Raw genomic sequence first — 17,083 nt, 5'->3', positions numbered from 1 at the left:
CCTATAGCAGCTAAACTAACGTGTCTACATACATGCACTCCCTTAGGATAGGCTGAGGGAAAAGGGTAGCAAGTAAGAAGTAAGAAGCAGAGGTGGAGAGGCACACGCAGGGAGAAAGGTCCCCACTGGAACCTGAATTGGTTAGAGGTAAGGAGTAGGTCTGTGGCTACGTTCCACACTCCCAGGCCGGGCTAGGCCTTCTCTGCAACCTTTTACCCTCTATTAGAACCTTGAGAGGTCAGAGAGGGGAAATGTTTGGGATAAAGTTTTAAATATAAGATCTAAGTTTTTAGGATTTAAGTGAAAGAGTAAGAACTAAAATGTATTGGTGAAGAGGCACAGCGTATCTACGTCAATGCACTCTTATTAGATTATTTTATTTTATCACTAAAAGCTTTATCAAAAAGGAAGGTCTTAAGCGTACTCTTAAAAAACGGATAGGCTGTCTTCCGCCCGAACACAAACTGGAAGCTGATTCCACAAATGTGGAGCTTGATAAGAAAAGGCTCTGGCTCCCATTGTACTTTTAGAGACTCTATGATGTCTCATGTGTTCAATCTGAATTTTCTTTAAAACAAAAAACATCTATATTGATTCTGACTTTTCTACATCCAACTCACAGGTTTATCATTACTTTGAGAAAAAAGATTATTAATGTTCCCCTTTTAGAAGTGTAGCTATGGTCATTTGTTCTGGAAATATCATTTTCGAGCCTGAGACCTGAAAAACAGGGATGGGGTTTAACAGGTTTGTGTTTATTTTGTGGGTAAATGAAGGAAAATGTCAAACAAAATTAAGTTCAGATTTTTTTCAACAAAACTTCACAATGGCATCAACAAGCAGGCCAACTGATAAATGTATATATTATGCCGATTTACATTTAGAGAACATTTTTAAATATTATTTCTCAAGCAAAAGAAAATACGTTACATTAAAGTTTTACATTCATATAACAGATATTCTTAAAGTAAGTGCCATTTCATGTCATTTTTAAACAAAAAGATCCAAGCCTATAACTTCATTTTTAAAAACATACAATAACGATGTCCGTGAATTTCAAGGATCCTTATCTTCCAAATATTTTTGTTGTTTGAACTAACTATGGTTTTGAAGTAAGTAGACAGAGCTATCTGTTGCTAAATGTTGGTGGATGTGTGTTCTTGTGTTCAGAGACAGGCGATAATGTCTCTGGATATACTTGTGAACATGTGCTGATGAATGAATGGATTCAATCTAGCATGATTGGAAGAAACACAAAACACTGACAGACTGCAGTGTCCTGTAACCATGAATGTGTGAATAGGGTTAGGTTGCTATGAATGTTGGCAGCTAGTAAACAACTGAATCCTCAACTATGAGTATTAAGTAAGTTTTAGGTAGTCAAGCAAATGTGTCCTTCAAACAGTAGCTTATATGTCAGTAGCTACTGTCTTGGACATTGGTGCTTCATACGTTGCGGCTTTGGGTTCTTCAATGCAGTCTGCAGAGGTGGACTGCATTACTTACTTTTAGAGTAAAGGCTTAAAATATATCTAACACAAATATTATTATTTTTTTAGCTTTTAAGTGACTGCTCTACCGTTAATTAAATGTCACTGAACTTATGAATTTTCCTTTGCACTATTTCCGAAGGCTTGTGTTTTTGAATAGCTCTGTTGTTGACATGTGCCTTATACTTAAAAATCTACCATATAAATCTTATCTCTGTTCTCCCTAATGTTTGCTTCTCCATTTATGTCTTATGTTTTTTATTATTATTCCTCTTGTTTTATTTTGCTATACTTTTTCGTTCCTTTGCAAATGTGAGCTTGTTATCAAAAAAGCATGATGGAAATGAAACGATAGTGATACACAATGATTGTGCAGCTACAGGGTAACTTGCAGAGGGTCGGAGTCCGACCCTTGTCAATTAACTACACGGGTCCCTCAGAGCTCTGTTCTCGGTCCCCTCCTCTTCTCCCTGTACACAAACTCGCTCGGGTCTGTCATTAGCCCGTATGGTTTTTCATACCACTGCTACGCTGACAATTAACCAATTGACCCAATTAATTCTGTCCTTTCCCCGCTCAGAGACCCAGGTCGTCGCACGCATCTCTGCTTGCCTAGCAGACATCTCTCGGTGGATGTCTGCTCACCACCTCAAGCTCAACCTTGACAAGACTGAACTGTTTTCCTTTCGGGAAAAGATTGTCCTACTCTTGACCTAACAATCAACATTGGCACCTCTATTGTTTCCCCGACTCAGACTGCAAGGAATCTGGGTGTGACCGTAGATAACAAACTGTCCTTCACTGCAAACATCACTGCAACAACCCGCTGCTGTAGATACACTCTTTACAACATTAGGAGGATACGTCCCCAGCTGACCCAGAAAGCGACGCAGGTTCTGGTCCAGGCTTTCGTCATCTCATGCCTAGACTACTGCAACTCCCTCCTGGCTGGTCTACCTGCATGTGCCATCCGACCTCTGCAGCTCATCCAGAATGCAGCTGCTCGTCTGGTCTTCAACCTTCCTAAATTCTCCCACACCACGCCGCTCCTCCGCTCCCTTCACTGGCTTCCGGTAACTGCTAGAATCCACTTCAAGACACTGGTACTTGCGTACCATGCTGTGAATGGATCTGGCCCTTCTTACATCCAGGACATGGTTAAACCATACACCCCAGCACGTGCACTCCGCTCTGCATCAGCCAAACAGCTCGCTGCACCCACACTGCGAGGGGGACCTAAGTTCCCATCAGCAAAAACACGTGGGTTTGCTATCCTGGCTCCAAAATGGTGGAATGAGCTCCCCATTGAAATCAGGACAGCAGAAAGCTTACACATCTTCCGGCACAGACTGAAAACTCATCTCTTTCGACTCCACTTCGAGCGATATAACTATTAACAAAGCACTGATATACTAATAAAGGACTGGCTTATCTAAAGCCAGTTGAGTAGCACTTGAAATGTTTTAGCTCTATGAAACCTGATGTACTTATATGATTCTGTTTTCTTCAAGTTTGTATTTTGTTGGTCGAACGCACTTATTGTAAGTCGCTTTGGATAAAAGCGTCAGCTAAATGCAATGTAATGGTTGTGATATAAAAAGAAAAGGTGAATACCTTATTGCAATACTAAGATCAAAATAAATATGTTTCTAATGTATAAAGCATCCAATTGTATAAAGCTTCACATTTTAATGATTGAGTTGCAGATGTGTGGTATACTATAATGTAATCTAACCTTTTTTCTTTATCATTGTAGGCCTATTTAAAAAAATAAAATCTTTATTGATATCTTTCTACTGATAATACAAAGGAATTTACTGATTTTAGTTTTTTTTTTTACATCTGAACATTGCCTTTATAACACAATCATTACCCAATTTCAGATCAATAAAATAAATATAATTATCTTCAAAAAAGAAAGAAAATATCGTTTTTTCTTAGTGAAAAAAAGTGTACCTATATATTATACAATGATGGAAGCTGGTTTAATTTAAAGCCCAGTGAATCAACTGTATATGTCATTTCACTATTGACTCACTTTATATTTATTTGTCATGTGTTTCCCAGAGAATGGATAAAAGATCAACAACATTAGATCAGCCGGTTGGTCCTTGGGCTCAAGCCATTGAAGATGCCTGTGCACTTATGATTGAAATGTCACACGTGTGTTCTCTCTGCACAGAACTTACTTTACATTCTGTTATTTTTCATTTCATTAGTTTATTAGTTTAAATATATATATAGTATACTATTTTCTGCAGCCTGCTTTTTATTGTTTTATGTTTTGTATACATATTTATGTGGCATTGTTGGAGATGCCTGGGACTTTTCATTACCAAAACTGCTCTGTAGTTATTGTGAATACAACAATAATATATATATAGAAAAGTATTGAAGTATTTAATAGAATAGAATCGGAGGGATGAAACACCTCTTTAATGGTCACACATGCAGAGCACACAGCGCACACAGCACACACAGTGACATTTGTTCTCTGCCTTCAACCCATCGTAGTGCCAGGAGTCTATACTAGGAGCAGTGGGCAGCTATTGTACAGCGCCCGGGGAGCAATGGGAGTGGGGGGGGGAAGGGGGGTGTCCGGTGCCTTGCTCAAGGGCACTACGGAAGGGACAAGGAGGTGAACTGGGACCTCTCCAAGTAGCAGTCCACACTCAGGTCTGTTCGGGGACTTGAACCGGCAACCCTCCAACTCACAGTCCAAGCCCCTACTGACTGTGCCACTGCCGGATTTGAGTGAATATGTAGTGTATCATGTTGGTGGTGTTATTTGTAAAAGTGACCCTATTGTGCTCACTTTAAGGTTTCATATATGTATTTAGTGGCTCTACTGTGACATGTTTCCATGCTTTAATGTTCTCATACTGCCTGTGTTGCAGCACCTCTTTTAACCCTCTGCCAATAGAAGCACGAGTGTGACAACCGCTTTTCCACTACAACCTGTGGAAAAGCGCCATTTGATGTCACTATGTTTTGGAAGTAAATAAGGGAGTCCAATGGAGGTGTTTCAGGCAGGGGGGGAGGGGGGGGGGGGGGGGGGGGGGGGGAGTGTGTGGGAGAGAAACTCCCTCTGGATGGAACACAGGGATTTTAGCCTATGCAGACCTTAAACCCTATATCACTCAACGGGAAAGGGAAACCCAAAAGCTTAATAGGGCTCCTTTTAAATGTTGCTGTGTTTGTTCTGATTTATTACAGAAGGCCTCTCTGGATGACTCAGTACCTAGACACGCCCTGACTGAACTCACCAAGGTGGCCAGCTTTACAGCCACAACGATTCTAAAGATGGAGCGACTGTCCAGGAAACATAGACAAGCAGACAGTTCCTGGAAGCCAAAGCCCACAACAGAATGGCAGCGTTTGACAGACTGAAAAATAAATGATAAATTAGATGAGGATGTGATAAGCCACTGTTCGAAGCAGTGAAAGTGAAAAGTTGCAGGTCTACTTAATACTTACTTTTATTTCAGAATTGCTTGTAGCCTACTGTATTTTATTTTGTATGTCTTATTTAATGAACCCCAGTAGGTTAGCAAATACAGTTTCTATAAAAACACTACTTTCTTGATTGATTATGTACATTTAGAGGTTGAAGACATTTCTTTACATATTTGTTATTCATAATCAGTCATAAACATGTTCCAGCAATGCACATAATAATATTAAAAGCATCTTCAAAATCTTTCACAAGAGAAAAAAAAGCAATTATGTTGTTGTAATGGTGAAATGTTATTTATTATACATTGTATAGTCCACTTAGTTTTCATAACGACACGGATATCATTTAGTTTGTGTAACAATCATTTAACAAAGGTAAGGAAACAGTTGGTAGATATTTTGTTGAATATTCTTCGATTCAGTCTTTTTTAAAAACGTTAGGTTTCATAATGTCTGGGAATTCCTCGGTCTCTTAATGTGTTCATTGCTAAAAAATAATAATTGTGTTTTAATAAAATACCAGCTCTCCTTAGCGGAAAACCAGTGGCGGAATCCGTCTAACTTTACTGTGCTTTTTGTTTTGATCCAACGCACAAAGGGTCCCGGGTTGAAAACATGTTCAGCATTTATCGTTCCACTTTCTAAAGCCTGCCGTAACAAGCTCTTCGACTGCAGAGGTTACTGGTAAATATTAATTTTGTGATTATCTAATTACGAGAAGGTTTCAAATGTAGAAAAAGTAATCCATTAAGAATACTGTATTATTATTTGTTAATATGATGTATGATGCTTATTATGTGTATACTTATTAATATATATAATGTTTACTATCAGTCTTTATTTTTATAATGTAGTTCCGTTAATTTTTCTTTCAAACTAAAATACTTCATTTCCCATCGTGCACCTCGCAGGGCGGAGTGGGTTTTCTTCCTTGTCAAGATGGCGGCTCCTCTGACACTACTTTTGATTGTAGCTGTTACTATCCGTGCAGCCCTGTACAGATCCAGTTTAGCGGACCTAATTTCGGAAAGAGTGGAGGTGGTGTCTCCGCTGACAGCCTGGAAGAGAGGTAAGCGGGCTTTAGTGCCATTTTGGGGTGTAATTCTCTCGCTGAGACCCCGCTCTGGTAGCCTCCTCTCCTCGGCGCTGCTAGCTGGTGATTGAGTGAAGCCAGTAACCGGTTTAGCTACCAAGAAGCAGTATCTCCCGTTCATATTCAGAAACCCCTCTTAGACGGGAATATAAGAGCTTCCACTTTTTAATGGACATTCTTCATTATATTCACTGGTTCAAAGATGATGGTGCAAGAGATGAGAGGTGGAAAACCATCCTCATTTTAAAGTATACTTCACTCCAATATTTGCATTTTGAAAGGCTTCATACTGTCTGTCTGTAATATAGATCTTAAGAAACTACTGTAGATGTTGCTGTGTGTGCAATGTGCATTCATGAAAGCCGCCAGAAGCACCCCGTTTGTAATAAGATATTACATGCAACATTTATATTTTAAATAACAAAAGTGCTTTATTCATAGCACCTTACATACAGGGGTTTAGTTCAAAGTGCATACTAAATAAGTGCGATACCACCAAGCAATCAAGTGTACAACAGATTAAAAACAGGCAGCAAAAAGCAAGAGCAGGTTCATTAAAAGCAATAGAATATACAAAAATCTAATTGAAAATCAGGGCTCCAAATTATTAAAGGCCTCATTCTCATTTTAGCTATAGTAGCAGATTTCTTATTTGTGGTTTATCGGTGCATTGTTTTTAAAGATTAGGAGGAGAGCATCAGTCCTATCTACTTGAAATGAATGCATGTATACATTATTTGGCATCTTGTTAGTAAAGGAACAGCATTACTTTAGCAATATTTCACAAAGGAAATATTGCACTAAAGATACCTTCTTCATTATGGATCTGATAAAGATAATCAGATCAAGAAACATGCAGCCTGGGAATATGGACTGTCTTGACTTGATGTGAAGAAGGGATTACTTACATATTTTGGCATCTGTTTTGTTTATTTACATTTAAATGCACATATACGTATATCTATACATATCTAGCGTTTTGGCCTGTTGTGGTCCCTTCATGAATAGTTTATTAGGCCTCTGTAACAGGATGTTGCATTACTGTAGAAGGGCTGTGCAGCTGAATCTATCAGAGAGAAGAGACCGTATGAGGAAAGTATCTTTTGGTGTGCTTTATTTCTCTGTTGTGTTTGTTTGCAGTTGTTGAAGGTTTGGCTCTGCTTGACTTGGGAGTCTCGCCGTACTCTGGAGATGTTTTCCATGAGGTGAGAGATACACACGTATACTTATTTATAAATTGGTTGACTTGTTTAATTGTATGCTCTTCAAAATGTAAGAAAATATTAAAAATGTCCACCCTAGCCTGTGCTCTTTCCTAACTGTCCTTTTCTTTTCTCTTCAGACCCCACTCATTATTTACCTCTTTCACTTTTTGGTGGACTATGCAGAGATAACATTTATGGTGAGTGAAAAACAAATAATCTATTTTTTTCTCGGTAGCTTTATGTGTTTAAAAGCCAAGATCTAGGAAGGACGCGTATGGCGCAGTGGGTAGGGCATTGGTGTTCGGATCAAGGGGAGCACAGGTTCAGACCCCACTGCAGTCAGCATGTCGTCGTGTCCCTGGGCAAGTCACTTCACCCCAAATTGCTCCTGTGGGGATTGGCCACAGTATTGAGTATGTAAGTCGCTTTGGATAAAAGCGTCTAACAAGCAACTCAGTATGAATATCAAGGAACTCTCCTCTATTTCTATCTCTTTCGCTTTTTTTTTTGTGTAATTTCTTTTTTAGCAGTCAGCACGATATTTTAACTCAAACTGCTCTTTCTGCCTGAAATAATTTGAAAAGGAAAAACATGGGTAATTCTACCTTCGCCATGAAGGAGGTTATGTTTTGAGTCCATTTTGTCTGTCTGTCAGCAGGATTACAGAAAAATGCCTTGCTCAATTTCCATGAAACTTTGTGGAATCTTTCGCATGGGCAAAGAAAAAACCCATTTGTTTTTTGGATATCTGTAAAACAGGGCCGATACTATTTAAGTTTCATTAATATTAACATTGTGAGATGAGGCATTTTTGCTGCTTTCATGTTATGTTGGAATAACTTGTAAAACGAGTTCCTGAGTCTGCCAATGTATCCAAATTGTCCCTAAAGTCGACACAACAAAGATATTAATCGTTTAGTTTTTTTGAGCAATGAACGTAAGCACATTGTCTTAGCAGCGTCTACGTTATTTTCACTTTAATACTTAGAGCTCATGAACACATCAGAATAATAAAAAAAGAGTTAACGGGACAATCCAGGAAGCAAATGAATGCACCATTGGCCTTGACTCACAGCTGATCATTCTGTCTTTCTGCCTCTGCAGTTGGCAGATGTGATCACCGCTGTGGCTCTCTACCTGGCAGTGAAGGAGTACAACAAGCAAGTGGTAAGAAAACAGAAATGTCTTCAAAAATACATTAGAAAAATAATAAAGAATACAGAATTAATGTGAAATTAAATAAAAATAGTATGGTTTGTCAAAACTGATTTTATCTTCTGAATGTTATTCTTATTATGTATTTATTAAACAAGGACCATGTATGAAAATACATTAATCTCAAAAAGAGAAGAGAGGATTTGTGTCAGATGTAGCTATTAGCTTATATCCATCTTCAGTCCCTGACCAATGTGTAATTACTGATTTCAAAAACATTGTCAGCCCTGCTAATAACTAACACAGATATGTTACAAATATCATCTTGTTTCACTGCTACATGGCTTGTTATTTATGAATTGATCGTACTGACACTTTGATATGCAGTATGTTGTTTGGTGTTTATGGGGTATTTTCTTTAACATATTTAATGCACTGTTTCAGTTCAGAAAGCAGAAATATGCCTTGGAAGCCGATCGCTATCCCCTCGACTGTCTGGAGCTCATCAGAAGCCCCAAAGAAATGTTCTACATCCCTCTGAAGGTCGCTATGTTGTAAGTACCACACACCAACTAACAAACTACACATCTACCGAAGCAGAAAACACCAGATATGTCAGATATCAGATTATGTCTGTAGAGGTGGTCACATGTCAGATCAGGTGGTTATGAAACAAGTTATTGTCATTGGTAAATTGTATTTATTTAAATGATGCCCATTAGCTGAGGGAGCCAACCATGTTCAGCTCTGGAAGAAAATAAGAGACCACTGCAACATTATTAGTTTATCTGTTTACTATTTATTGGTATAACTTAAAACATTTTAATTCTATTTTAGAAGCTACTGTCAACATGTTTCTGTGTTGGAATGCAACAGTCAGTGGAATGGAATGTCTGCCATACATATAGAGTTGAGATTTAAGAATGATTTTCTCCAGAACTTTATATACTATTAAGAAGAATACTAATGCACATGTGATGTTTAAAAGGATGATGAAGCAACATTCAAATATTAAACCGGCTACAGTTATCTCTCCTACCTTTCAGTCCGTCATCTAGATGCCAATAAAATTGTCCTTTTAAAGCTGATTGGTTCTGACTCTTTTAATTCAAGTTTTATTTCAAACAGCTAGCTCTTTCAAACAGATAGTAAAATATGATTCACGATACTGGAAGTATTGATCTTTTTTTATTCATAATTGTCAACATCAGGGAAAAACATATTAAATGATTATGGTGTGATTTCAACTTTTCTTTAAGAGATTCCAAAAAAAAAGTGTTTTGTTAAGACTGTAGAAAATGATTTGATTTGGGGATTATGGCATCCTCAAGAGTCATGAAGGAAATGCAACAATATTCCCCCAAAGCTTCTTCGTCCACATATTAGTTCCCTATAGTATCAGTACAGTGTCGTTGTATCCTCTCCCTGTTTCTCTTTTGATTGTGTTGTCTCTTCTCATAGTTACCTGTTGAACCCGTTCACCATCCTGTCCTGCGTGGCCAAGTCGACCTGCGGCCTGAACAACGCCGTCCTCTCCCTCTTCATCCTCTCCACAGTCAAAGGTAAAGAATGAGTGGGATCAGACAGGACACAAACATTTCAAAAGTCTCTAAGAAATAGCTTGAAGAGTTTAGTACAATCATTAGTCCCTAAAGAAAATCATTTAATAAATGAATTTATATTTTTCTAAATTACAGAAGAAGAAGATTAACAAAATATCAACATAGATAGAATACAAAATAATAGTATAATCTTTGATCAAGAACGAACATTTCTACCTGAGTAGGCAGCAACCTTTTTACTTAAAAAAAAGAAAAGAAATCTTATTAAAAAGAAATAATAATTTTAAAAAGGTTATTTCAATACTGGAGCTATCACTGTGTTTTATTTTAGTAATTTCTTTATTTATAAACAGATCATTTGAACTGCTTTAAATGGCTGTAACAATTATTGTATTTGTATTTACTTGCTCTATTTTATCTGTTTTATTTCTGCTATGTCCTATATATATGTTGCACTGTTGGAGGAGCCTAAGTTTTTCATTGCCTATCTACACTGTAGCTAATGTGCATATTGTAGCTAATGTGCAAATATCAATAAAGCCTTGAAATGTAAATGAAAAAATGAGACAGGATGCTGAGTGTCTTTCTGTTTGTTTTACAGGAAATGTGTTGCTGAGTGCTATATTTCTGTCCTTGGCCACGTACCAGTCCATCTATCCTCTCACTCTGTGCGCCTCAGCGCTGCTCTATCTGATGCAGGTCTGTTGACTGCATGTCTAGTTTTAATCCTCCATCTATCTGTTTGATCTTGGACTTAGTTTAGGCTCTTTTGCTTCATAGAATAACATTCCTCCTGTGCATGTCTAATAATGAATTATATTGTTTTATTCTTTGTATATCCTTTTGAATAATGTATTTTAGTTAATGTCATTTTTTGAATGCTTTTATTTCATCCTCATTGTATTAATTTTATTTTGCTGTTGGGAAGAACTTTGAAATCATGTTTTAGAATAGTGCTATACACATAAAAAAGAAATCCCCAGTCTTTTCCTTCTCATCATGTCTTTGCCCTTTTTTCCTTAAAAAACAAAAACAAATTGAATGCAAACTTCTAAATGAATGTCTTTTTTAATGAACATTTCCATGTTTGTGCATCTCCTCCAGCGTCAGTACATCCCGGTGAACTTCAGGCGTGCCAGCTTCTGGTGGTTCATCGTTCAGTACGCCTTCATGTACCTGGGCAGCCTCTTCGTCATCGTCTGCCTCTCCTTCTTCCTGCTCGGCTCCTGGGACTTCCTGCCGTCTGTCTACGGCTTCATGTGAGTCTTTATTAACATTAACAAGACATACAATTGTTTATATGACGCCCAGAAACTGAAATACTTTGTAAAGCAAGACTGAAGAGAGTCTTCAAACTAACTTATTGTCTGAGAATGACATTTATTTGAGCTCTGTTACTTCTTCTGAGAAAAGAAAGTTGATTCTTTGACTGTTAAATGTCCCTCTTAGTACAGAGTAGGCATCACAAGTCAGATGTTTGTATGATCCGACCATGTGTTCCCCCTCCCTCCAGCCTCTCAGTTCCGGACCTGACCCCCAACATCGGCCTCTTCTGGTATTTCTTCGCCGAGATGTTTGAACACTTCCGCCTCTTCTTCCTCTGCGTTTTCCAGATCAATGTCTTCTTCTACACCATCCCTCTGTCCATCAAACTCAAGTAAGTCCTCCGTCCTTTACAAGTGAATAAAACGCTGCAGTTTGTCTTTTTCAATTGTTATCTTTAACTTCAATCCTCTCAAATGTGTGTTTTGGTTACAGGGAGCATCCGGTGTTTCTCATCTTCATGCAGTTGGCTGTGATCTCCATCTTTAAGTCCTACCCCACTGTGGGAGACATCGCTCTCTACATGGCCTTCCTGCCTGTGTGGAGTCACCTGCACAGATGTGAGTAAATACATACATTACTTCTTCAGTTAGTGCTCACTTCTTTTCACTGCCTGGTTTTCTCCTTTATTAGATTAAAGTTAACATGCTAACGCTTAACTAGAAACTAGAAATGTCTGGATACAGTTTTTCTGGCCCTGGTTCTAATCCGATACTCTGATCCAATACTTTTATTAGCCTAAATAACACCGCTGCACGGAGCACACTCAAGCTGCAACCTGAAATTAGATCAAATGGAATCAATCCAAAGTCAAACACGCTCAGTACACAAAGTAAAAATATACAAAGCACCAGCAGACATGTCGACATAATCTTGATTTTATTAATATTTTTAATCAATATTGAGATCACAATTGATTTATCACAATGATTAATTGGATTTTAAGGAGAGAATATTTATGTAACTTTTTATGTTTCAATATTACAAACCACTGCTTTCACTTCTTCACTTCAATGAAATAATATATGCCAAATAACACATATTTGCATTGAAATGAGACCTAAAATAAGGTTAAGATTGGAGTAAAACCCATAACTGTCGTGGTTTGTGCTCCTGTCCAGTCCTGAGGAACATCTTCCTGGTGTGCTGCGTGCTGCTCACCTGCTCCGCTCTGTTCCCGGTTCTCTGGCACCTCTGGATCTATGCCGGCAGCGCCAACTCCAACTTCTACTACGCCATCACACTGCTGTTTAACGTGGCACAGGTAGGGGGGGAGCGGGGGGGAGCACTCAAACAGCAAGTTGTTGCTTTTAAACAAACAAGTTATAACATTTTAATCGTTTGAGCTTTAGGGATGCTTGTTGCAAGGTGGATCTGTAACCTTAAGGTGTAGCCAGGCTAGCTTTTTTCTCATGCCTTTGTGCTAAGCTGCTACCTGTGGGCTGCTCCATGAAGAATACAGATGTAGAGTGGGGCAAAAAAGTATTTAGTCAGCCACCAATTGTACAAGTTCTCCCACTTAAAAAGATGAGAGAGGCCTGTAATTTTCATCCTAGGTGTACCTCAACTATGAGAGACAAAATGAGAAAGAAATCCAGAAAATCACATTGTCTGATTTTTAAAGAATTTATTTTCAAATTATGGTGGAAAATAAGTATTTGGTCACCTACAAACAAACAAGATTTCTGGCTCTCACAGACCTGTAACTTCTTCTTTAAGAGCCTCCTCTGTCCTCCACTTGTTAACTGTATTAATGGCACCTGTTTGAACTCGTTATCAGTATAAAAGACACCTGTCCACAACCTCAAACAGCCACACTCCAAACTCCACTATGGCCAAGACCAAAGAGCTGTCAAAGGACACCAGAAACAAAATTGTAGACCTGCAACAGGCTGGGAAGACTGAATCTGCAATAGGTAAGCAGCTTGGTGTGAAGAAATCAACTGTGGGAGCAATTATTAGAAAATGGAAGACATACAAGACCACTGATAATCTCCCTCGATCTGGGGCTCCACGCAAGATCTCACCCCGTGGGGTCAAAATGATCACAAGAACGGTGAGCAAAAATCCCAGAACCACACGGGGGGACCTAGTCAATGACCTGCAGAGAGCTGGGACCAAAGTAACAAAGGCTACCATCAGTAACACACTACGCCGCCAGGGACTCAAATCCTGCAGTGCCAGACGTGTCCCCCTGCTTAAGCCAGTACATGTCCAGGCCCGTCTTAAGTTTACTAGAGAGCATTTAGATGATCCAGAAGAGGATTGGGAGAATGTCATATGGTCAGATGAAACCAAAATAGAACTTTTTGGTAAAAACTCAACTAGACGTGTTTGGAGGAGAAAGAATGCTGAGTTGCATCCAAAGAACACCATACCTACTGTGAAACATGGGGGTGGAAACATCATGCTTTGGGACTGTTTTGCTGCAAAGGGACAAGGACGACTGATCCGTGTAAAGGAAAGAATGAATGGGGCCATGTATCGTGAGATTTTGAGTGACAACCTCCTTCCATCAGCAAGGGCATTGAAGATGAAACGTGGCTGGGTCTTTCAGCAATGATCCCAAACACACCGCCCGGGCAACGAAGGAGTGGCTTCGTAAGAAGCATTTCAAGGTCCTGGAGTGGCCGAGCCAGTCTCCAGATCTCAACCCCATAGAAAATCTTTGGAGGGAGTTGAAAGTCCGTGTTGCCCAGCGACAGCCCCAAAACATCACTGCTCTAGAAGAGATCTGCATGGAGGAATGGGCCAAAATACCAGCAACAGTGTGTGAAAACCTTGTGAAGACTTACAGAAAACGTTTGACCTCTGTCATTGCCAACAAAGGGTATATAACAAAGTATTGAGACGAACTTTTGTTATTGAACAAATACTTATTTTCCACCATAATTTGCAAATAAATTCTTTAAAAATCAGACAATGTGATTTTTTGGATTTTCTTTTTTCTCATTCTGTCTCTCATAGTTGAGGTATACCTATGATGAAAATTACAGGCCTCTCATCTTTTTAAGTGGGAGAACTTGCACAATTGGTGGCTGACTAAATACTTTTTTGCCCCACTGTGTGTAGATGTTGTAACTGGTTTTCCTCTTGTCCTTGTTCTTCTATTATTACTATAAATTACTGGTGAATATTTGATTTTTCATTGAAATAATACTCCTTATACTGATGTTGGGAGACTTATATCTGATTTAGTTTTTTCATTGTTTAATTATTCATGATTTAGTTCATTCTTAAACACGCTGCGGATTTCTAAATATTGTTTTTATTCTCAGATTCTGCTGGTGTCAGATTATTTCTACGCCTTCTTGAGGAGGGAACACCATCTCTGCTATGGACTGTATCTGAAGAGGAAAGATGGCTCTGAGGCTACCTTGGTCCTTAAATAAAACACACATAACTATACACACATTCACAAACACATCACCACCTGGCTGGCAGCCTCCAGGAAGGGAGAAACGGCTCGGGGTCTCTTTTATCCTCAAAGGGAACAAACAAGCTGCGGAGGATGAAAGCCTTTCAGAGCCACGCTCAGACAGAACCTTCAGACACATGCAGAAAGTGTGTCTGATACAACCTCATATGCAAAAAAGCCACAACATGTCACATGACTGAGATTCTGAGATGGGATGTAGAAATCTTGCTCCTGCCATGTGAAACAAACAACACCAACTAAACATCTCTTTACTATTCCTCCTCTGGAGCGCCTTACTTTGGAAGCTGCGCCCTGGAAGGATGGGTTTTATTATGAAGCCTTTCAAAATAATCTTGTTTTGACACTCCTCATTTTGGACGGCTTTTTTTCTTTTGAAGCAACAACTTTACGCATAATTTTTTCTCCTGTAGGGAAACGTCAATCGTGTTGCTGGGGATTTTATTTTGAAGCCTTTCTTTTTCTTTAAATACTATGAAAATGTGGGAACCGGCCTCTGTTTGGATCATTCCGGACATCAAGCTTTCCTATATACATTTTAATTAGGAAAGATTGAGAATTGGTGTCTAAAAATGTCCATTTATCTCTGTTGTCCCTCTATTTCTAAACACTTTTTTTTTTTTCCAATCTTACAGCTGTCTTTCTTCTAATACCTAGTGAACAAATTCAATACCAAGTAAAAACTAACTCTAACTTCATCATGGTACATAACAACGCTCCTTTAACTGTAATAGCTTCAAAACTGAGAATTTGTCTAAAGAAGTTTTTTTAAAGTTCCTATTACCTGACAAAGACAACATTGAATGTGAAAAAAAGAAAACACTAATCTAATTAATTAACTAGTTATCAATTAGTAGATAAGCATTTAGTCTGAAAGGGTAAAAAGATACATGTAAAAACTTCAGCTGTCTTGGTCAATTAAAATTATAAAAACACAAGTTTACAGTACATTCATATAAGACAAAGAAAAGCAGGAACTCTCAATTGATAGGCTATAGTACGAGAATATTGGAAATGCTTCACTTTGGGAACATATCTGAAATGATTAATGGATTCATGCAATAGTTAATTTAAATAGTATAATATTTCTGTCAATGTATTCATTTGCTCTAAATGAAAAATGTCTGCCTTGAATAGAAGCTCCTGACATACATTTACTAAATCTTTCTTTATGGATTACATTCCCACACCCTTAAAATAAGCCTTAACCTGCCTGGAAAAATTGTTGTAAAGATTGCTTTTATTTGAATGTCTACAGATGAATGTTTTCCTTTTTGATAATTGTGAAAATAATTATATGTCACAAGAAATCTCACATAAAAAGACCCACTCAAATAATTTCTACGTCAACGAGCAAAAAGGCTTCTTATTGTAAACTTGTTTTCATGGGAAATGAATTTCGGATTACTGTCCAAGAACATCAACATTTATAACTGAGAATCACTCACAAAGATACACGTTTTTTAAAACCACTTTGATACCGATGAGTGAAAAGTCATTTATGATATTTATTTATTTGATGCACTAAGACTTTGCAAATATATTTAATTTGTTTCATTTGATTCTTTTGTTTTATTTTAAGAAAAAAGGAGTTCTACTGTTTTGATACTGTATATATATTATTTTTGTTTTGTTACTTATATTAAAATGCAAGGTTTGAAAGGGGCTATGTTATATTTGATGAATGAGTGAACATGTCATAAATAATGATTATTAAATTTGAGGTGTTGGTATTTGGTCTCCTGTTGTCAGTACTGATGTATATGTGTCTTTTTCAACCATTTTACTATCATTTTTGATCACATTCATGCAAAATAAAAAATATGGAGTGAATTATAGCAGCATTTCACACCACAATAAAAATGTGATAATAACCAGCCACGTTTAGCACATTTTGGAGATTTAAACCCAAAGAAGAATGATCTACATGTTCTGTGCGTTCATCACCTTATTATTAAAATACTTATTAGTTAGGTTTTTTAAATTTAAAATGTTTGTGGAGAGTAGTTTATTCCATAGACTGTTTAAATAAAGGATTTTACTTATAGCTACTGTAAAATACCTCAACATCTACTGGACAGCAGCAAGCTGCTGTAATTATTGCACAGTTGGCCACAATTCAAATGCATTTGTATAGAATAGCATCTTAATGAGCAGACAATGTTTTGTGATTACAGATTTGTTTTTAACTGAGAAAAAAACTGCAATAAAGACAAAATTGTTTTGGACGTGGCCATCCGTTTGAGTGAAACGGAATCGTACACGGCCCAAATATTCCCGGGAAAAAATACACATCACAATCTCCGCCCCAGCCCAACACGCTCTGAGAAGGGTGCGTTTGTTTTAAGATTTGGCCAATGGCT

General features: G+C 37.9%; 2 protein-coding genes across 2 annotated transcripts in view; both read left to right on the top strand.

Annotated features, from left to right (window-relative positions):
- tmem74b (transmembrane protein 74B) overlaps positions 1-5,010 on the top strand; it is a 41,498-nt gene extending 36,488 nt beyond the window's left edge. Inside the window, exon 4 of the transcript XR_013808512.1 lies at positions 4,707-5,010. The gene's annotated coding sequence lies outside the window, so the exon portion shown is untranslated. The remainder of the gene's footprint in view (positions 1-4,706) is intronic.
- An 847-nt stretch (positions 5,011-5,857) lies between these two features.
- On the top strand, positions 5,858-16,453 carry pigu (phosphatidylinositol glycan anchor biosynthesis, class U). The gene is made up of 12 exons (XM_079684268.1): positions 5,858-6,015; positions 7,180-7,244; positions 7,382-7,441; positions 8,349-8,411; positions 8,844-8,953; positions 9,861-9,961; positions 10,563-10,660; positions 11,066-11,220; positions 11,475-11,618; positions 11,720-11,844; positions 12,406-12,548; positions 14,563-16,453. The coding sequence occupies exons 1-12, from the start codon at positions 5,886-5,888 to the stop codon at positions 14,674-14,676; spliced, it is 1,308 nt and encodes a 435-aa protein (XP_079540394.1). The 5' UTR covers positions 5,858-5,885; the 3' UTR covers positions 14,677-16,453.
- Positions 16,454-17,083: the final 630 nt, after the last annotated feature.

Source organism: Notothenia rossii (genome assembly GCF_949606895.1).
Source record: "Notothenia rossii genome assembly, chromosome: 5".
Classification (NCBI taxonomy): Eukaryota; Metazoa; Chordata; class Actinopteri; order Perciformes; family Nototheniidae; genus Notothenia; species Notothenia rossii.
Note: the sequence above shows the minus strand (reverse complement) of the source record. Positions and strands in the feature narration are given on the sequence as shown.